General features: G+C 43.9%; 1 protein-coding gene across 1 annotated transcript in view; it reads left to right on the forward strand.

Moving 5' to 3' along the window:
• The first annotated feature begins 826 nt into the window (after window positions 1-826).
• The window catches only part of LOC149439236 (embryonic protein UVS.2-like), a 61,387-nt gene continuing 39,208 nt past the window's right edge, over window positions 827-23,005 (forward strand). The window contains exons 1-8 of the mRNA XM_089659318.1: window positions 827-907; window positions 11,086-11,113; window positions 12,177-12,242; window positions 15,609-15,743; window positions 15,831-15,948; window positions 17,074-17,249; window positions 17,330-17,411; window positions 17,510-17,637. Coding sequence (XP_089515444.1) covers window positions 827-907; window positions 11,086-11,113; window positions 12,177-12,242; window positions 15,609-15,743; window positions 15,831-15,948; window positions 17,074-17,249; window positions 17,330-17,411; window positions 17,510-17,637 — 814 coding nt within the window. The remainder of the gene's footprint in view (window positions 908-11,085; window positions 11,114-12,176; window positions 12,243-15,608; window positions 15,744-15,830; window positions 15,949-17,073; window positions 17,250-17,329; window positions 17,412-17,509; window positions 17,638-23,005) is intronic.

Raw genomic sequence — 23,005 nt, forward strand, 5'->3', positions numbered from 1 at the left:
CATAGAGCACTGGCATTAGTTGTAATCTGTCGTCAATAGGGGTTGGTACTGGTACTGTTCATAATCAGACATTGGTACAGGCAGTAATCAGGCATTGGTCTGTGTCCCTAGTATGTGTATGTATGTGAGATTGGAACTTTAAATTGCAAGCTTCTTTGGGGCTAGTACTGATGTGAATGTAAATCACTGCCTGAATTGATGGTGCTATATACCTGTAATAAATTATAACTAAATACTCAACTGTAGTCTGTGGACACGCTGGTCCACCAGGAGCTCTGGTGCAAACCAGCTTTACCTAGATTAAGCAATTGGATATTATTTTAGTAGGATCAAATTTCATATTAGAAGAGGGATTATCTCTGTTAGTCTACTATGGGTTTTTGCATTATTGCTTGTTGCACTGTATTGTTGAATTATTTTGTACAATGGGTATAACCATGAACCTGAAAATACATTGCCGTTCCCCATTCATTTAGATTTAAGTTGTAAAACACAGTTGATGATGATATCACTTATACAAGAACCTTTCTATGTCATTAGAGACAATTATCATGAGACCAAGATAATCGATGATAAGTTGGAGAGAGGGCCATCAAGACAAAAATAACATAATAATAACAACCATAGTGTCATATAGAAAATAATTATACATTTCTAATTCCCATACACGTCCACAGAGGTCATACTTGAAATTTGTTTTCCTGTCCCATGATTGGTCAGATCTTCTCTGGTAACTGTATAAAAGGTGATCCAGAAGATGAGCGTCACACCAAGCTTCAGAGAGAGAAGATATTTCACATTACAGGGAAGGAGAATTCTGAACACGATGAATGACCAGGTCTTCCTCCTGCTTCTGGGCTGTGTTACGGGTCTGGTGACCAGTCTACCTCTATCAGCACCAATACAGGTGAGATGATGATCTGGCATGAACTGTACAGGGGGCAGGGGAAAACTAGATTTAGGAAAGTATAACATCCAATCAGTTACTGACAATATCAGCTAGTAGTGAAGTGTAACTCTAACCAAAATTTTTCCCCTTTAGATTTGGATAAAGTGGTGAGGGGTTAGGAATCCTGGCAGATTTTAACAGTCATTTTTTTATTACTGTCTGGGTCCCCTATAAGGAGGTTTGACCATTGTCCTGGCCATTGCCACGAGGACAGAATGTGATGGGAAATCCAAGATGTTATAGTTGCTTCCACTCACCCAACAAATTAAATTCAAAATACTAACAATAACGTACAAAGGCATCCACAACTCAGCCTCCAGCTAAATCACTAACCTAGTCTCTAGATCCTGACCTAATTGTTCTCTTTGTTCTTCCCAAGACCTCCTGCTTTCAAGTTTCCTTGTCACCTCCTGCCATGCTCACCTCCAGGACTTATCTGGAGCCTCTCCTATCCTATGGAACTCCCTACCCCAGTCTGTCCGACTATATCCTACTCTGTTTGCTTTAAGACGATCCCTGAGAGCCCTCCTCCTCAGAGAAGCCTATTCTGCCCCCCAACTAAAAACTGTACTTTTATTCTCTCTATCAGCTCATCCCCCACACCTATTACCTTTTGTATCACTTGACCCTTCCTCTTAGATTGTAAGTAGAGATGAGCGAATCGAAGTAGGCGAAGTGGAATTCGAGTCGAATATTGGAAAAGCGCCGAATCCGAAAAATAGCCTACTTCGGACGCGCGAATCGAAATTTTTCCTAAAATGGCGGCGGACATGTGCGGTGACGGAGCGGGGATGTCTGGGAAGGCGCGCAGACAAGGCACGCTGACCCATAATGCATTCCTTAATGACATGTGATCGCATTAGCCAATCAGCAGCCAGCCAGCACTGTGTAATGGTCGAGCTATAAATAGCGGCCATTTTAGAATTCTTCATTTGCCTCCAGTCATTCAAGAGAGGCAGACCGCTCTGTATTAGGGACAGAGTTAGGGCCACAGAAACGTTACTTGGGGACAGAGAAACGTTACTTAGGGACAGAGAAGCATTACTCAGGGACACAGAATTGTTAATGAGGGCCACAGAATCGTTACTTAAAGCCAAAGAAACGCTAGTTAGGGCCACAGAATTGTTACTCAGGGACAGACAGAATTGTTACTCAGGGACAGACAGAATTGTTACTGAGTGCCAGAGAATTGTTACTTAGGGACACAGAAACGTTAGTTAGGGCCACAGAATTGTTACTCAGGGACAGACACAGAATTGTTACTGAGGGCCACAGAACTGTTACTTAGGGCCACAGAAACGTTAGTTAGGGCCACAGAATTGTTACTCAGGGACAGACAGAATTGTTACTGAGTGCCAGAGAATTGTTACTTAGGGCCACAGAAACGTTAGATAGGGCCACAGAATTGTTACTCAGGGACAGACACAGAATTGTTACTGAGGGCCACAGAACTGTTACTTAGGGCCACAGAAACGTTAGTTAGGGCCACAGAATTGTTACTCAGGGACAGACAGAATTGTTACTGAGGGCCACAGAACTGTTACTTAGGGCCACAGAAACGTTAGTTAGGGCCACAGAATTGTTACTCGGACAGACACAGAATTGTTACTGAGGGCCACAGAATTGTTACTGAGGGCCACAGAACCGTTACTTAGGGCCACAGAATTGTTACTCAGGGACACAGAATTGTTACTGAGGGCCACAGAACCGTTACTTAGGGCCACAGAATTGTTACTCAGGGACAGACACAGAATTGTTACTCAGGGACACAGAATTGTTACTGAGGGCCACAGAACCGTTACTTAGGGACACAGAATTGTTACTGAGGGCCACAGAACCGTTACTTAGGGCCACAGAATTGTTACTCAGGGACACAGAATTGTTACTTAGGGCCACAGAAACGTTACTCAGGGACACAGAATTGTTACTGAGGGCCACAGAACCGTTACTTAGGGCCACAGAATTGTTACTCAGGGACAGACACAGAATTGTTACTCAGGGACACAGAATTGTTACTGAGGGCCACAGAACCGTTACTCAGGGACACAGAATTGTTACTGAGGGCCACAGAACCGTTACTTAGGGCCACAGAATTGTTACTCAGGGACAGACACAGAACTGTTACTGAGGGACACAGAATTGTTACTGAGGGCCACAGAACCGTTACTTAGGGCCACAGAAACGTTAATCAGGGACACAGAATTGTTATTGAGGGCCACAGAACCGTTACTTAGGGCCACAGAATTGTTACTCAGGGACAGACACAGAATTGTTACTGAGGGACACAGAATTGTTGCTGAGGGCCACAGAACCGTTACTTAGGGCCACAGAATTGTTACTCAGGGACAGACACATAATTGTTACTCAGGGACACAGAATTGTTACTGAGGGCCACAGAACCGTTACTTAGGGCCACAGTATTGTTACTCAGGGACACAGAACTGTTACTGAGGGACACAGAACCGTTACTTAGGGCCACAGAATTGTTACTCAGGGACAGACACAGAATTGTTACTGAGGGACACAGAATTGTTACTGAGGGCCACAGAATTGTTACTCAGGGACACAGAATTGTTACTCAGGGACACAGAATTGTTACTGAGGGACACAGAATTGTTACTCAGGGACAGACACAGAATTGTTACTCAGGGACAGACACTGAATTGTTACTCAGGGACAGACAGAATTGTTACTGAGGGCCACAGAAATGTTACTTAGGGCCACAGAAACGTTACTCAGGGACACAGAATTGTTACTCAGGGACAGACACAGAATTGTTACTCAGGGACAGACACAGAATTGTTACTGAGGGACACAGAATTGTTACTGAGGGCCACAGAACCGTTACTTAGGGCCACAGAAACGTTACTCAGGGACAGACACAGAATTGTTATTCAGGGACAGACACAGAATTGTTACTGAGGGACACAGAATTTTTACTGAGGGACACAGAATTGTTACTGAGGGACACAGAATTGTTACTCAGGGACACAGAATTGTTACTGAGGGCCACAGAAACGTTACTTAGGGCCACAGAATTGTTACTCAGGGACAGACACAGAATTGTTACTCAGGGACACAGAATTGTTACTGAGGGCCACAGAACCGTTACTTAGGGCCACAGAATTGTTACTCAGGGACAGACACAGAATTGTTACTCAGGGACACAGAATTGTTACTGAGGGACACAGAATTGTTACTGAGGGCCACAGAATTGTTACTCAGGGACACAGAATTGTTACTGAGGGACACAGAATTGTTACTGAGGGACACAGAATTGTTACTCAGGGACAGACACAGAATTGTTACTGAGGGCCACAGAACTGTTACTTAGGGCCACAGAACTGTTACTTAGGGCCACAGAAACGTTAGTTAGGGCCACAGAATTGTTACTCAGGGACAGACAGAATTGTTACTGAGGGCCACAGAACTGTTACTTAGGGCCACAGAAACGTTAGTTAGGGCCACAGAATTGTTACTCGGACAGACACAGAATTGTTACTGAGGGCCACAGAATTGTTACTGAGGGCCACAGAACCGTTACTTAGGGACACAGAATTGTTACTCAGGGCCACAGAATTGTTACTGAGGGCCACAGAACCGTTACTTAGGGCCACAGAATTGTTACTCAGGGACACAGAATTGTTACTGAGGGCCACAGAACCGTTACTTAGGGCCACAGAATTGTTACTCAGGGACACAGAATTGTTACTTAGGGCCACAGAAACGTTACTCAGGGACACAGAATTGTTACTGAGGGCCACAGAACCGTTACTTAGGGCCACAGAATTGTTACTCAGGGACAGACACAGAATTGTTACTCAGGGACACAGAATTGTTACTGAGGGCCACAGAACCGTTACTTAGGGCCACAGAAACGTTACTCAGGGACACAGAATTGTTACTGAGGGCCACAGAACCGTTACTTAGGGCCACAGAATTGTTACTCAGGGACAGACACAGAATTGTTACTGAGGGACACAGAATTGTTACTGAGGGCCACAGAACCGTTACTTAGGGCCACAGAAACGTTAATCAGGGACACAGAATTGTTACTGAGGGCCACAGAATTGTTACTCAGGGACAGACACAGAATTGTTACTGAGGGACACAGAATTGTTACTGAGGGCCACAGAACCGTTACTTAGGGCCACAGAATTGTTACTCAGGGACAGACACAGAATTGTTACTGAGGGCCACAGAACTGTTACTTAGGGCCACAGAAACGTTACTCAGGGACACAGAATTGTTACTCAGGGACACAGAATTGTTACTGAGGGACACAGAATTGTTACTGAGGGACACAGAATTGTTACTGAGGGCCACAGAACTGTTACTTAGGGCCACAGAACTGTTACTTAGGGCCACAGAAACGTTACTCAGGGACACAGAATTGTTACTCAGGGACACAGAATTGTTACTGAGGGACACAGAATTGTTACTGAGGGACACAGAATTGTTACTCAGGGACAGACACAGAATTGTTACTGAGGGACACAGAACTGTTACTTAGGGCCACAGAACTGTTACTTAGGGCCACAGAAACGTTACTCAGGGACACAGAATTGTTACTCAGGGACACAGAATTGTTACTGAGGGACACAGAATTGTTACTCAGGGACAGACACAGAATTGTTACTGAGGGCCACAGAACTGTTACTTAGGGCCACAGAACTGTTACTTAGGGCCACAGAAACGTTACTCAGGGACACAGAATTGTTACTCAGGGACACAGAATTGTTACTGAGGGACACAGAATTGTTACTCAGGGACAGACACAGAATTGTTACTGAGGGCCACAGAACTGTTACTTAGGGCCACAGAACTGTTACTTAGGGCCACAGAAACGTTACTCAGGGACACAGAATTGTTACTCAGGGACACAGAATCGTTTAATTAAAGAGTATGTCAGACAACATGCAGAGGAGTGGCAGAGGAGGCAATGTTTTAGGAGCGAGCAGACGTGGCAGCAGAGGAAGGGGTCGAGGCAGCACTATTCGCAGCCAGAAACTAGTGCTCCCGGTGTCATCCAGTACAGTGAGGAAGAGCTAACAGAGGGCGGTCAGGAACGGGGGGAGACATCCGCCTCTCCAGCAGCCAGGCGAAGAAGTAGTGGCGGGGAGAGTGGCTCGGTAGCCGGTGTAGAGACAGGTCTGTCTCCTGACCCACACGCAGCCGAGGGGGCTAGTAGTGAGGCGGAGACCCTAATTGATGATGATGAGGCTGATCGCACTTGGCAGCCTTGTCGTCATCAGGCTATTGCTTCCGCATCATCAGGAGAAGAGGGTGGCAGCTTGGCAGCGAGCAAAACAGTCGGTGGGTTGTCTCCATCGCCACACTCTGCCATGTGCCACTTTCAGATCTCCTCACACACTGCTGGTGTGTTGAATTTTTTGACATAGGGTGCTGGCAGATTACGGGCCTCCCATAGCTGCTGCCAGGCCCCTAATCTGCCATGGGCCCCTATACCGCCTCCTCATGCTGCTGCCAGGTCCACAGTCTCTCATGCCATGTGCCACTTTCAGGTCTCCTCACACTGCTGGTGTGTTGAATTTTTTGACATAGGGTGCTGGCAGATTACGGGCCTCCCATAGCTGCTGCCAGGCCCCTAATCTGCCATGGGCCCCTATACCGCCTCCTCATGCTGCTGCCAGGTCCACAGTCTCTCATGCCATGTGCCACTTTCAGGTCTCCTCACACTGCTGGTGTGTAGAATTTTTTGTCATAGGGTGCTGGCAGATTACGGGCCTCCCATAGCTGCTGCCAGGCCCCTAATCTGCCATGGGCCCCTATATACCGCCTCCTCATGCTGCTGCCAAGTCCAGAGTCTGTCATGGGTCCCTGTACGGCCTCCCATTGCTGCTGTCTCCATCGCCACACTCTGCCATGTGCCACTTTCAGGTCTCCTCACACACTGCTGGTGTGTTGAATTTTTTGACATAGGGTGCTGGCAGATTACGGGCCTCCTATAGCTGCTGCCAGGCCCCTAATCTGCCATAGGCCCCTATATACCGCCTCCTCATGCTGCTGCCAGGTCCAGAGTCTCTCATGGGTCCCTGTACGGCCTCCCATTGCTGCTGTCTCCATCGCCACACTCTGCCATGTGCCACTTTCAGGTCTCCTCACACACTGCTGTTGTGTTCAATTTTTTGACATAGGGTGCTGGCAGATTACGGGCCTCCCATAGCTGCTGCCAGGCCTCTAATCTGCCATGGGCCCCTATATACCGCCTCCTCGTGCTGCTGCCAAGTCCAGAGTCTGTCATGGGTCCCTGTACGGCCTCCCATTGCTGCTGTCTCCATCGCCACACTCTGCCATGTGCCACTTTCAGGTCTCCTCACACACTGCTGGTGTGTTGAATTTTTTGACATAGGGTGCTGGCAGATTACGGGCCTCCCATAGCTGCTGCCAGGCCCCTAATCTTCCATGGGCCCCTATACCGTCTCCTCATGCTGCTGCCAGGTCCACAGTCTCTCATGCCATGTGCCACTTTCAGGTCTCCTCACACTGCTGGTGTGTTGAATTTTTTGACATAGGGTGCTGGCAGATTACGGGCCTCCCATAGCTGCTGCCAGGCCCCTAATCTGCCATAGGCCCCTATATACCACCTCCTCATGCTGCTGCCAGGTCCAGAGTCTCTCATGGGTCCCTGTACGGCCTCCCATTGCTGCTGTCTCCATCGCCACACTCTGCCATGTGCCACTTTCAGGTCTCCTCACACTGCTGGTGTGTTGAATTTTTTGACATAGGGTGCTGGCAGATTACGGGCCTCCCATAGCTGCTGCCAGGCCCCTAATCTGCCATGGGCCCCTATACCGCCTCCTCATGCTGCTGCCAGGTCCAGAGTCTCTCATGGGTCCCTGTACGGCCTCCCATTGCTGCTGTCTCCATCGCCACACTCTGCCATGTGCCACTTTCAGGTCTCCTCACACACTGCTGGTGTGTTGAATTTTTTGACATAGGGTGCTGGCAGATTACGGGCCTCCCATTGCTGCTGCCAGGCCCGTAATCTGCCATGGGCCCCCGTACCGACTCCTCATGCTGTGACGTTGCAACAAGGTGGAATTCAACCCTACATATGTTAGACCGCCTTTACGAACAGCAAAAGGCCATCACAGATTTCCTGATGTTAAAAGCGGATAAAGGTACTCCCTGTGTAACTTAGATGTCAACCATTGGCAGCTCATGCGTGACACCTGCGCTTGCTCAGGCCCTTTGAGGAGGCCACGCTATTCGTGAGTCGGCAGGACTATGGGATGAACGACGTCATTCCTCTGTTGCACGTCCTGGAACAAATGCTGTTAATAATGGCTGGTCAGGGTGCAGTAGACGTGGCGCACAGATCTCAACGCCACATGACCCATGTGGGGGCAGGACAGGAAGAAGAGGAGGAGGTAGAGGAGGACATTGGTGCTCAGGAATTATTGAGTGAAATGGGTGGTTTTTCCACTCAGCGGACAGGAGTGGAGGAGCAGGAGCATCTGGTAGAGGAGGAGGAAGAGGAGACAGAGGACCCAGACGCACCGTGGCAGTATGCTGTGGAGATGGAGGCAGGGAGTCCCTCGCATTCCTTGGCACAAATGGCCCATAGCATGCTCGCTTGCTTGCGTAGCGACAGCCGAATAATAACCATCAGACAGAGGGATGACTTTTGGCTGTCCACCTTGTTGGACCCTCGCTACCGTTCCAAAATGGTGGCCTTTTTCACACCTGCTGAGAGGGAGGCCAAAATAACGTACTATAAAAACCACCTATGTAGTCAGCTGGTCTCTGCCTGTCTGCGCCAACGTCCATCCTCAGACACTGTGGGCCCTGTGCGCTCGCGTTACGCTGCCATGGCAGCAGGGGAGGGGTGGGGTGGTAGGAGCAGTGGCAGCTCCACCAGCAGCAGCTGCCTCAGTCTGCAGTCGATGATGAGTAGCTTTCTTCACCAGCGCAGTGAGGAAACTAATAACCAGCCGCAGCAGCAGCAGCAGCAGCATCAGGTGGACCTGGAGCAGGACCTCAAACAACAGGCTTAGGCCTACTTGGACAGCACCCTGCCAACCGAGGTAGACAATCCCCTTGACTACTGGGCAACGAAACTTGACCTTTGGCCCCAACTAGATGAATTTGCCCTTGAAAGGCTGTCATGCCCGGCCAGTAGCGTGGCATCGGAGCGCGTGTTTAGTGCGGCAGGAGGTATTGCAACTCCGCGGAGGACACGACTGTCCACCCAAAGTGTGGAGAGACTCACGTTTGTGAAAATGAATCAGGCGTGGATTAGTCTGGATTTCAAACCACCAGTTCCTGACACAACTGACTAAATCCGCCATGAATCATGCCCCAAACATGTGCCACTTTCATGTCTCCTCACACTGCTGGTGTGTTCCATTTTTTGTCATAGGGTGCTGGCAGATTACGGGCCTCCCATAGCTGCTGCCAGGCCCCTAATCTGCCATGGGCCCCTATACCGCCTCCTCATGCTGCTGCCAAGTCCAGAGTCTGTCATGGGTCCCTGTACGGCCTCCCATTGCTGCTGTCTCCATCGCCACACTCTGCCATGTGCCACTTTCAGGTCTCCTCACACTGCTGGTGTGTTGAATTTTTTGACATAGGGTGCTGGCAGATTACGGGCCTCCCATAGCTGCTGCCAGGCCCCTAATCTGCCATAGGCCCCTATATACCGCCTCCTCATGCTGCTGCCAGGTCCAGAGTCTCTCATGGGTCCCTGTACGGCCTCCCATTGCTGCTGTCTCCATCGCCACACTCTGCCATGTGCCACTTTCAGGTCTCCTCACACACTGCTGGTGTGTTGAATTTTTTGACATAGGGTGCTGGCAGATTACGGGCCTCCCATAGCTGCTGCCAGGCCCCTAATCTGCCATGGGCCCCTATATACCGCCTCCTCATGCTGCTGCCAAGTCCAGAGTCTGTCATGGGTCCCTGTACGGCCTCCCATTGCTGCTGTCTCCATCGCCACACTCTGCCATGTGCCACTTTCAGGTCTCCTCACACTGCTGGTGTGTTGAATTTTTTGACATAGGGTGCTGGCAGATTACGGGCCTCCCATAGCTGCTGCCAGGCCCCTAATCTGCCATGGGCCCCTATACCGCCTCCTCATGCTGCTGCCAGGTCCAGAGTCTCTCATGGGTCCCTGTACGGCCTCCCATTGCTGCTGTCTCCATCGCCACACTCTGCCATGTGCCACTTTCAGGTCTCCTCACACTGCTGGTGGGTTCCATTTTGTCATAGGGTGCTGACAGATTACGGGCCTCCCATTGCTGCTGCCAGGCCTGTAATCTGCCATGGGCCTCCGTACCGCCTGGTCACGCTGCTGCTGGGTCCACAGTGTGACATGGGTCCCTGTACCGCCTCCCATTGCTCCCACTCTGCCATGTGCCACTTTGAGGTCTCCTCACACTCCTGCTGGTTTCCATTTTGTCATAGGTTGCTGTATGGCCTCCCATTGCTGCTGCCTCCACCGCCACACTGTGGCTCCAAACACTGGTTTTGGCCCCGTGACTGGCCAAATGAGTGAAGTGTGCGGTGATTCTAAGATCGACGGCACTCATCTGCATGTCATACTGACTGACAGTATTATTTCTCTTCCCCAGCAGACTCCAAGGGCATTTAAATTAAAGGTACAGTGTTCTGCACTAATATTAAGTCTCTCTGAAGCCTAGAAACACCCTTTTTTAAGTTAAATTCACAGCGAATATATTCGACTCGAATCGAATATTGTCCACGAATTCGCCGAATCAGTCGAATCGAATTTTTGAATACTTCGCTCATCTCTAATTGTAAGCTCTAACGAGCAGGGCCCTCTGATTCCTCCTGTATTGAATTGTTTTGTAACTGTACTGTCTGCCCTCATGTTGTAAAGTGCTGCACAAACTGTTGGCGCTATATAAATCCTCTATAATAATTTAAAATAAATAATAATAATAATGGGTGTATAGTAAATTCTTCCAGTAATGGCTACTGTGGTAACATCTGTCTAAGAAAGGATTTTACCTTAATTTTTAGAGATCTGCAGGAGAGCCGAGGAGGGGTCTGCCAGATGGGGTGGGTTAATGGAAAAATGGAAAGACTTTTTATGTGTTATTATTGTATTTTTTTAAATAAGATATTGATACGGAACATTTCATTTTCAGTACCATCTACCTGGAATGAGCAAAGATGGTAAGCCTTTTAACATTTTTTTTTTTTTTATAAAGAATAATTTTTTCTTTATTTCTGTTCTCTAGCTGTTATTCTTTTTTATCCTGCTTTTTCCCCAGTTCATTAGTCCATTTTTATTAACATTCCTAATCCTAAACCCCAATTCCTAAGTCAATAATCATTAGTGCTGCTCCATTGGCCCTAATCAGCCTGACCAGAGAATCTGTAAAATTATTTTTCTTTTTCCATCTAGATCCACCCCTGAGGAAGACTATTCCACATTTTTATAGCTCTGGGGGTAAAGATCCCTTATCTTAAGGAGACCCTTTCATCACTTAAAAACATTGCAGGTACCACCAATAAAAAAATCAAATATTTTCAAAAACTTAACTTGCCGTAATTTATTTTTCATAAATTATTTATTATTCCCATGCAACGTGGCTTTGAAATTGTAAAGCATTAATTACTCCGAGAGTCATTTCCTTAGCACAGTCCCCTCCCACACTGCTTCTCATAGCCTTCTCCTCTTCTGGGAGTGTCTAATTACTGCCTGTGCTGGCCCAGCATCTCTGTCCCTCCCTTCATCTCCCCACATAAACTTTTATATAGCTTCCAGGGGAGGAGTGAAGAGGAATACCATAAAGTGTCACTTGAGCAACAGCTCTGAGTCTGCTGGGACTGCTGACATCTCATACAAGATGGCAGCAACCAGCAGTGGTTTTGCGCTTTCAGCTGTTTACACAAGGGAGGTTTTTATAGTTAATGATATGCCTAAAATATGTTAAATACACTTCTAATCATATGTATGTTTTTTGTTAAAACGAATGGTCTGGTAGCAGGGTCTCCTTAAAGTCATCTCCCTTTACTTAGGTGACTGTGATAATGACACAGGGCAATGCAGGCACAGACTACGTTACCCAACCAGACATTTCACAGACCAGGGATAGCTTTGTAGAGCTAACATTTTTTATTATGATATAATAAAAATGTTAAAATGGGCTCAATATTTGAACAAAAGTCACTTTCATTTTTATGGTTACAATTATTTAACTAAATGTGCCTAATGGGTATTTTGTATATGCAGCCCCAAAGAGTGAAGGCTTTGAAGTCCATGAAGGGATCTTCAGCAAGATTTTGCGCGCTAATAAAGGTAATTATTCTAAATTACAGGATTCCTTTCTGCATTATGAGGACGCTAAATCAGGACAAGCCAATAGACAATAACAAATTATAATGAATAAAGTTATGTGTTTCAGGATACTTTAAATCATGTACTGATGGACTAGCCAATAGCGTGTAAGGTGGAATATGGCGCTGTGGTCTTAGGTTACAAACTCTTTATCATTCCTGCAGGATTCTTCTAAATCAGTATTCCCCTTCTAAAAAGACTAATGGATTATTTCTATTTACTTCTACCAATGCGGTGACACTTGCGAAATAAAGAGGCTGTTCACTTTGCAAAGGAAGTAGCACTTTGCATGGGAAATTAGTTGAAAATCAGCATCAATATTTCTAGTAAAACTGTATATCCTTTATTTTACAATTTCTAGTTCTGCATCTACAACGAAAGCTGAACTCCAGGCAGATATCCATATGGAAGAAAAAAATACCGGTATTTAAAATATATTTAAAATATATTCTTCCCAAATATATTGCCATATATTTGAAATGCTACAATTTTGTCCAGATTATATATATATATATATATATATATATATATATATATACTATATATATATTGCGTGTTGAAATGCGTTTTTATTACAAAATATATGAACAGCATTTTTAAAAATACATTTCAAATATACTGTATGTCTTTAAAAATACAAATCTACATTTTTGGAATGCATTTACAAATATATGTAAAAATATAAGTTAAAATCACTTTTTTATTTGTTAAAAAAAATCTGAAGACTATATTTTTAAAAATATATATTTTTTAAAATATAGTCTTCAGTTTTTTTTTACATATAAAAAAGTAATTTTAACATATAGTTGTAAATGCATCCAAAAATGTAGATTTGTATTTTTAAAGACATACGGTATATTTGAAATGTATTTTTAAAAATATTTTTCATATATTTTGTAATAATGCACTTCAACATGCAGTATGTGTGTATGTATATATATATATATATATATATATATATATATATTGAATACGGCCAAAATTGTAGCATTTCAAATATATGGCAATATATTTGAGAAGAATATTTTTAAAATATAATTCAAATATATTTTTCTTCCATGTGGATAATAAAATCATTATTTTATTTATTTCAGGTACTTATATAGCGCCATCAATTTACACAGTACTTTACATATATATTGTACATTCACATAAGTCCCTAACTCTCAAGCAGTGTACAATCTAAGGTCCCTAACTTACATTCATATACTAGGGTCAATTTGGAAAGGATCCAATTAACCTACCAGCATGTCTTTGGAGGGTCGGAGGAAACCAGAGTACCTGGAGAAAACTCATGCAGGCACAGGGAGAACATGCAAACTCCAGGCAGGAGGTGCTGTGGCTAGGATTTGAATCAACGACCTGAGTACTGCCAGGTGGAAGTGCTAACCATTTAGCCACAGCTCTGTAATTCCTTACTCAATTTTAGTTTTAATTTTTTTAAATGAAAATTATGTAAGTACCCTAATTGGACTTAGAATCAGCCTCTTGCAGTACTTATACAGTAGAGCTCAGACTGGGGGTGGGAGAAGTAGCACAAGGAGTAGGTTAGCTGTGCTGTAGTGCATGGTCCATTGTAATAGAAGGAGAGAGCAGAGTGCCAGAGAGATGTTCAGTCTTATACAGGGGTGGGCTGACAACTCATGGGGCCCCCGGGCAATAGGGGATCATGGGGCCCCTGTGTCCTTGCCCAAACTCAAAAAAGACTATGAAAAAGGTACCAGGGGCATCTCATGGGGCCCCCTACTGACCCCGGGCCCTCGGGCAGTGCCCGAGTTTCCAAATGGTCAGTCCGCCCCTGGTCCTATAAGCGTTACTTAACTGCAGCAGAGGAAAATCAGGTCTTCTCCCCGGCCAAACAGGGCTGTGCTGTGTCATAGAACTGAGTAAAGTCGGAGATGTAAGTCAGCCCATTCATCAACCCTTAATAAAGCCTGGTGTCTTTGCAAGTTAAAGGAGTAGATCGATTTCATCCTTGTGCATTGTAGATGCACAGAGTACATTTACTTATAATGCAGTATATCCAAGGCGTTTTGATCATTCCATCTGGTAAGCACTTTTTATTGCCATATTACAGTCATTAATTATATGCCAATCTAAGTTGGGATATCTCCCCCCTTTTTGGGCGTCACTCGCAGGATTCTGCCCCCTTTCTCCTTTTTTTTTTTTTTGCACAAAGGGGAGTGGCTGGGGTCTCATTATTACTTGGTCTCATATATAAGAACCATCCTTATGCATTGTGTTTTATTGCTCTGAGGAAGGGAGTTCGACTCCCGAAACACGTTAACACTTTTACCCGAGGAACTCTGGAAATGACTGGTATCTTTGACTCCTTGTCTCTGTTTTTATGACCTTTTTGGTTTGTGAGTAGGCATTTGTAATTTTATAATGCATTTCTTATTATCACGGTAATGCACGAGGACAGTGTTTTGCTCTTTTCTGTGAGCTAAGTGAAAAAAGATTCCTCCAGATGGACAAATCTCCCTCTGTGCCTATTATTTTCCAACAGCTCCATCTCCGCCACCCCCCTCTGCCAATCCCTCCACTGGCTTCCGATTGCGCAACGGATCAAATTCAAAATCCTAACACTGACATACAAAGCCATCCACCATACTGCCCCGAACTACATCACCGACCTAATATCCAAGTACCACCCAGCACACACACTCCGCTCCTCACAAGACCTCCTTCTCTCTAGTTCCCTGGTCTCCTCCTCCCATGCCCGCCTCCAGGACTTCTCCAGGGTGTCACCCATCCTTTGGAACTCCCTGCCCCAACCCATCAGATTATCACCTACTCTCCTCTCCTTTAGGCGCACACTGAAAACCCATCTCTTCAGGGAAGCCTACCCCACCCCCTGCTAACCTGCCGACCTCCTCCACCCTTCCTACCACCCCATCCCCCACAGCTATCTCCTCCTGTACCACCATCCCCTCCCTCCTAGATTGTAAGCTCGAAAGAGCAGGGCCCTCAATCCCCTCATGTTTTGCATTGTATTGGTATTGTTCTGTCACATGTTCTGTCCCCCTTTGTATTGTACAGCGCTGAGCAAACCATTGGCGCTTTATTAATACTGTATAATAATAATAATAATTGTGTTCTGTTGGACACCCCAACATTGTATTGTACTGCATCTGATTGGGCGCAGCCGCTGTTAGTTCTAAAATTTTCTGTCTGGATCTTTCAAATTTTCAATGAAAGGATGTCGAGTTGGAAGGGGCCAGCACAACCACCCTCATTGTACACTTCAGCCAGTTCACAGTGTATGGGCAGGTAAAATCTAAAACATTTTAGTGCTTTAACTGGAACCAATTTCTGTATTTTCAGATAGCAAAACTCCCCTGTATGGAGGTGACATTCTGGTACAGAATGACCGCAGTGCCTTGACCTGTACTTCTTGCCTTTGGCCTAAAAATGATGATGGCATTGTTCCTATTCCCTACGTCATAGATTCCAGATACAGTGAGTTCCCTCTTCATTCTCTTGTGCTGAAATAGTCATTGCTATTTGTTATTTGTAGAAACCCAACCTTCTATCTCTGTTTTCCAGGTCCCAATGACCTGAATGTGATTACACTCGCCATGACAGAGTTTGACTCATTGACTTGTGTGAGGTTTCTGCCTCTTACAACAGAAGAAGATTATGTCAACATTACACCTGATAATGGGTAAGGATGTCCTCTCTATTGTCCAACACAGTTCTATAGATAAAGTGAAACAGTAGAAAGAATCTAGAACATTAACACCTTAGACTTTACTGTACCTATGTGACATTACTACATTACTACTCTTTTTTATTTCCTAAAAAAAATATAGAATTTCTCTGTACATTTGCAAATATATAGTAAAATCACAAGCCAACCTCAAGGTGCTTCTTGGTTGTCTCCTTTTTCTTCGTACCTAGCAGAAAAAGCACAAGGACATAGGATTTTTATCCCAGCACTGCTTAAGCCCCGTACACATGGGCTGAATATTGGGTGGTATTGGCCAGTTCAACAGCATTCAGCCTGTGTGTATGCAGCCGGTCTCTTCTGTCAAAGAGACGTAACCAAAAAAGGTTTGCCGATCGGCTTCTGATCAGCCTGTGGCCGAGAGAGCTGACCGGTGTGTTCTGGTGTGTTCTGGTGGGGGGCAGTCCCCCTTTCAGAACACAATAGCACAGCAGGGGTGATCGCTGTACTAAACACCACTTGTGTTGAACAAAGAAAAACTGATAGTGTGTATGGTACATAAATACATTGAGTAGATAGTAGAAGAATGGTAAGGACTGAGAGCGAGTGCAGCTTAGGATTCAAGCCTAAAGGATTCCACTTAAAAAAAAATCCATATTTACAGTCATATTAAAACCAAATAATCCTGTGCAAAAGTGGGAAGTGGATCCATTACTTGGAACCAACACAATGACACTTAGCTCCCAAACACCATGCCTCTTACTAGACTTGGGCACATGCAAAGGGATACACCTGCCGTTATGAGTTAGAAACAGGAGCGGACTGACCATTTGGAAACTTGGGTACTGTCTGAAGGCACGTGGTCAGTAGGGGCTCCATGAGATGCCCCTGGTACCTTTTTCATAGGCTTTTTTGAGTTTGGACAAGGACACAGGGGGCCCATGATCCCCTATTGCCCAGGGGCCCCATGAGTTGTCAGTCTGCCCCTGGTTAGAAAGTTCAAAGGTTTAGCTCAAACACATATTGATTGTTTTCTTTCTGTAGCTCGTATTCAGTATTGTCTATGGCTCTTAAATTACATTAAAGTGTAACTCTTTGGAACTGTATATTTACTATTTCTAGCTGTTACTCATTTCTTGGAAGAACCGGTGGAAGCCAGACAGTTTCATTGGGTGGTGGCTGCGTCTATATGGGGATTATACAACATGAACTAGAACACGTCCTGGGCTTCCACCATGAACACGCCAGGAGTGATCGTGACAATTATATTGACATCAATTATCAGTATATCACTGAAGGTAATGGGAACATTTACACAAAGAGAATTTAGCCATGTTTTCAAAAAAGAGACACTATCACAGCATTTGTCTTGTTACAGGATACCAGGGTAATTTTGCTAAAGCGGACACCAATAACCTGGGCAGTCCATATGACTACGGTTCAGTGATGCATTATAGTGCGTAAGTCATGACTTTTGTGTTAGATGGCAAATTACCCATAAATGATAACGTGTTTTAATGGTAATATGTTGATCCTATCTCCTTTCAACATTTTCCAGCTATGCATTCAGCAACACTGCAAACCAACCCACAATTGTCCCCAAACCTGACCCCAATGTGCCTATTGGACAGAGATTTGGATTGAATGTCTTAGATGTCGTTAAAATTAACCAACTTTATCAATGCAGTAAGTTTCTGTACATTCCAATTTTATGAGTTTGAAACATTAGAAATTATACTTTTTTATTAACTGCATTTTAAGATAATTGTTACAGTTTTTAAAAGGAAAATGTTTTGACAAAAAGAGCAAAATGTGCTCAACTATGGGTGAACACATAATTACATAGTTACAAGGTTAGTGCGGTTGAAAAAAGACACAAATCCATCTAGTTCAACCAATAAAAACTAAAGAAAAAATACAATCCTACTGTATATACACAATCCTATACCCACAGCTGATCCAGAGGAAGGCAAAAAAAAAAATCAGCGAAGCACGATCCAATTTGCTCCTGCAGGGAAAAATAATTCCTTCCTGGAAAAAATTCTATGGATCAGATTTACCTACAAATGTTAGTATCTAGTTATATTATGTGCATTTAGGAAAGAATACAGGCATTTTTAAAGTAATCTACCAAGCTGGCCAGAACCAACTCTTGTGGTAGTCTATTGCACATTTCCACAGCTCTTACTGTGAAGAAACCTTTCTGTATTTGGAGATTAAATCTCTTTTCCTCAAAAGTGAATAACTCATCACCGAGTTCACTATATGGACCACTGATGTATTTATACATGAAGATCATATCCCCCCTTATGTATTATACATGGAGATCATATCCCCCCTTATGTATTATACATGGAGATCATATCCCCCCTTATTTATTATACATGGAGATCATATCCCCCCTTATGTATTATACATGGAGATCATATCCCCCCTTATGTATTATACATGGAGATCATATCCCCCCCTTATGTATTATACATGGAGATCATATCCCCCCTTATGTATTATACATGGTGATCATATCCCCCCTTATGTATTATACATGGAGATCATACCCCCCTTATGTATTATACATGGAGATCATATCCCCCTTATGTATTATACATGGAGATCATATCCCCCTTATGTATTATGCATGGAGATCATATCCCCCTTATGTATTATACATGTTGATCATATCCCCCCTTATGTATTATACATGGAGATCATATCCCCCCTTATGTATTATACATGGAGATCATATCCCCCCCTTATGTATTATACATGGAGATCATATCCCCCCTTATGTATTATACATGGTGATCATATCCCCCCCTTATGTATTATACATGGAGATCATACCCCCCTTATGTATTATACATGGAGATCATATCCCCCTTATGTATTATACATGGAGATCATATCCCCCTTATGTATTATGCATGGAGATCATATCCCCCTTATGTATTATACATGTTGATCATATCCCCCTTATGTATTATACATGGAGATCATATCCCCCTTATGTATTATACATGGAGATCATATCCCCCTTATGTATTATACATGGAGATCATATCCCCCCTTATGTATTATACATGTTGATCATATCCCCCCTTATGTATTATACATGGAGATCATATCCCCCTTATGTATTATACATGTTGATCATATCCCCCCTTCTGTATTATACATGGAGATCATATCCCCCCTTATGTATTATACATGGAGATCATATCCCCCTTATGTATTATACATGGAGATCATATCCCCCCTTATGTATTATACATGTTGATCATATCCCCCCTTATGTATTATACATGGAGATCATATCCCCCTTATGTATTATACATGGAGATCATATCCCCCCTTAATCTCCTCTTCTCAAGAGAGAATAAATTCAGTTCCTCTAATCTTTCCTCATAGCTGATCTCCTCCATGCCTCATATCAGTTTGGTTGTCCTTCTCTTAATTTTCTCCAGTTCTGAAATATCCTTTTTGTGAATTGGTGCCCAAAACTGAACTGCATATTCCAGATGAGGTCTTACTAATGATTTGTACTCGGGGAATTGATATCTCTCTCTCTGGCGTATCCTTTCTTAATACAAGAGAGGATTTTGCTCGCTTTGAAAATGGCAGCTTGGCATTGCATGCCATTATTAAACTTATGATCTACTAGACCACCCAGATACTTCTCCACCATTAATTCTCCCAGTTGTACCCCCCCTAGTATGTATGATGCATGCATATTCTTAGCCCCCAAGTGCATTACTTTACCTTTATAAACATTAAACCTCATTTGCCACAGAGTTGCCCAATTAAACAGTGCATTGAGGTTGGCTTGTAAGTTAGAGACATCCTGTCAGGCTGTTTTTCCACTGCACAGCTTGGTGTCATCTGAGAAGACTGAAATGGGATTTTCAATCTCAGACCCTATATCGCTTATAAGTATATTAAAAAGTAAGGGTCCCAACACTGAACCTTGGGGTACACCACTGACAACCCTAGACCATTCAGAGTATGAATCATTAACCACTACTCTATGAATACAATCCTTTAGCCCATTTTCTATTCAGTTACATACAGATTTTTCCAAGCCTGTAGACCTTACCTTGTACATTAGTCATATGTGAGGAACTGCGTCAAAGGATTTTGCAAAGTCCAAGTCCATAGCCACTCCTTTGTCTAAAGTTTTGCTCACTGCCTCATAAAAGAAATCAGATTTGTTTGGCAACTTCTGTCTTTCATGAATCCATGTTGTCTGTTGCTTAAAATATTTTTTTCCAGCAAGAACTCATCTATGTGGTCTTTAAGTAAACTCTCCAGTATCTTCCCAGCTATAGAAGTTAAAATAACAGGTCTGTAATTAATTGGTAAAGATTTTGACCCCTTTTTAAATATTGGCACCACAAGAATCCAGTGGTACTATGCTAATCATTAAAGAGTCCCTAAAAATTAGAAACAATGGCTTTGAAATGACAGAACTCAATTCTTTTAGGACCTGTGGGTGTATTCACCTTTATTCTGTCTAAATATTTCTGGACCATATCAATTTTGAGCCATTGTGGCTCATGAAGTGCTGTGTCAATATCATCCCAATTGTGGTCAAGAGTTCCCCCATGCTCCTTTGTATACACAGAGCTGAAGAAGGTTTTTAATAAATTTGCCTTCTTTTTGTCCCCAGTCACCCACTCTGGATTACTTTGTAAAGGGCCTACATGCTCAGACCTGACCTTTTTACTATTAATAAATTTTAAGAATTTTTGGGGGTTTGTCCTACTATCTTTTGCAATCTGTAGTTTGTTTTGAAAATTTGCAGCCCTGATTTTCTTTTTACATATTTTGTTATATTCCTTGTAACAAATTATATATTTACTTCATTTTTATAGTTTTTCTTATTATTTTTAACTTTTTTAATGTTGTCCGTGAGCCAAATAGGTTTTATTTTTAGCCTTTAAAACTTATTGCCCATGGGAATATATTTTGCAGTGTGTTCACATGCAGTCTTTTTGAAGAATTCCCATTTCTGTTCTGTGTTCATTGATTCCAATATTCCCTCCCAGTCTAAGGCTTGGAAAGCAGCCCTCATCCTTTGAAACTTTGCTCTCTTAAAGTTGAATGTTATTATCTTTCCGATACGTGCTTGTTGTTTACAGCTAACATTAAATGAGATCATCTTATAGTCACTGCTATCCAAATGTTCTCTTATATGAACATTAGTAAGAGGCTCTGCATGGTTTGAGATTACCAAGTCCAGCAGAACTTCATTCCTAGTTGGGGCCTCTATGAACCGTACCATAAAATTGCCTTGTAATAGGTTTATACATTTTTGACCTTTAACTGTTCCTGCAATGCCGTTACTCCAGTCAATTTCCGAGTAGTTAAAATCCCCCAATATTATCACTGTCCCAGCTCTTGCAGCCCTTTTGATCTGTGCAAGGAGCTGAGTGTTCACCTCCTCATTAACACCAGGAGGCCTATTACAAACTCCAATGCAGGGGCGGACTGACCATTTGGAAACCCGGGCACTGCCCGAGGGCCTGGGGTCAGTAGGGGGCCCCATGAGATGCCCCTGGTACCTTTTTCATAGGCTTTTTCGAGTTTGGGCAAGGACACAGGGGCCCCATGATCCCCTATTGCCCGGGGGCCCCATGAGTTGTCAGTCCGCCCCTGCTCCAATGATTACCTTTGTAGTACACAAACCTATTTGCAGTTCCACCAATAATGCTTCAGCCTTATCACACTCTCCATCAACTAGGTCCTCTTTCACACTCACTTGGAGATCACTTTTCACATAGAGACAGACACCGCCACCTTTCCATTTTACCATCTCTCAGAAAGAGAACACAGAATATTAATAACCCAGTTAGGTGAAGAATGAAGCCAAGATTCAGCAATACTAATTCGATTGTAGTTCTCTTTGTGCACCAAAGCTTCCAACCCACTTACTTTGCTTGGCAGACTTCTGGCATTGGTGAACAATCACTTTACATCATTGTCACATTTTGCACACACATATTGCATACATTTTATTTATTCCAAAGAGTACCATTTCTAAGGGTTATTTGTAACATGGGAACTACTTATTACCTGCCATAGCCCTCTCCCCACATTCCCCATTCCATCCACCAATAGGGACAGAACTCTGAATCCTATCTGACCTGTCTGCCCTATTATAATCGAATTCCCCCTCCCTCCTTGATCCTAGTTTAAATACTCTTCAGCCTTACCATAAACCTCTCCCCCAGCACAGCAGACCCCCTTCCATTTAGGTGCAAACCATCTCTAGCATATAGGTTGCACCCCAATGAAAAGTCAGCCCAGTGTTCTAGGAACCAAAATCCTTCCCTCTTACACCAAGTCTTTAGCCATGCATTCAGTTCTGTAATCTCTCCCTGTCTTTCCTGTGTTGCACATGGCACAAGCAATATTTCAGAGAATATCACCTTGTAGGTACTTTCCTTCAACGTCTTTAAATCAGTTCTTTAAATTGATTCTTATGGAGCCTCCACATTCCAGGTATTCTGTCATTGGTTCCAGCATGGATCAAGACAGCTGGGTCACGCCCAGCCCCTCCTAGTAATTTATCAACCCAGTCCATCACATACTGAAGCCTGGCACCAGGGAGTCAGCAAACCATTTGGATGAAGCGATCCTGGCAACAAATGATTCTATCAGTATTTCTGATAATAGAGTCTCCAATTACCACCAACTGTCTAGGCCTTCCTGCGCTACTCTCACCACCTGTACTAGATGTGCTGCTGTTAGGAATAAGAGCAACATCCGGGGCTGCCTCTTCTGAGCTTGCCACCCCGACATCTTCACCCAACATGGCAAATCTGTTAGGGTGCTCAAAGCCAGGGCTGGCCTTCCTTTTCTGTGAGCCCTTACCACTCCCTCTTTCTACAGTAACCCATCTTCCTACCTGAAAGTCCTGACTTACCCCTCCTCATACAATAAATAATGTACACATATGCGGTATCCCCATCCATCTCAAATTTGTTTTAGGTTATTTATTGGTGGTGGGTCATGGTAATGATAAGAAAGATACGGCTACATTTAAACTAAAATG

Source organism: Staurois parvus, unplaced genomic scaffold, assembly GCF_062004578.1.
Source record: "Staurois parvus isolate SC_StPar_1 unplaced genomic scaffold, SC_StPar_1.0 ptg001146l, whole genome shotgun sequence".
Classification (NCBI taxonomy): domain Eukaryota; kingdom Metazoa; phylum Chordata; class Amphibia; order Anura; family Ranidae; genus Staurois; species Staurois parvus.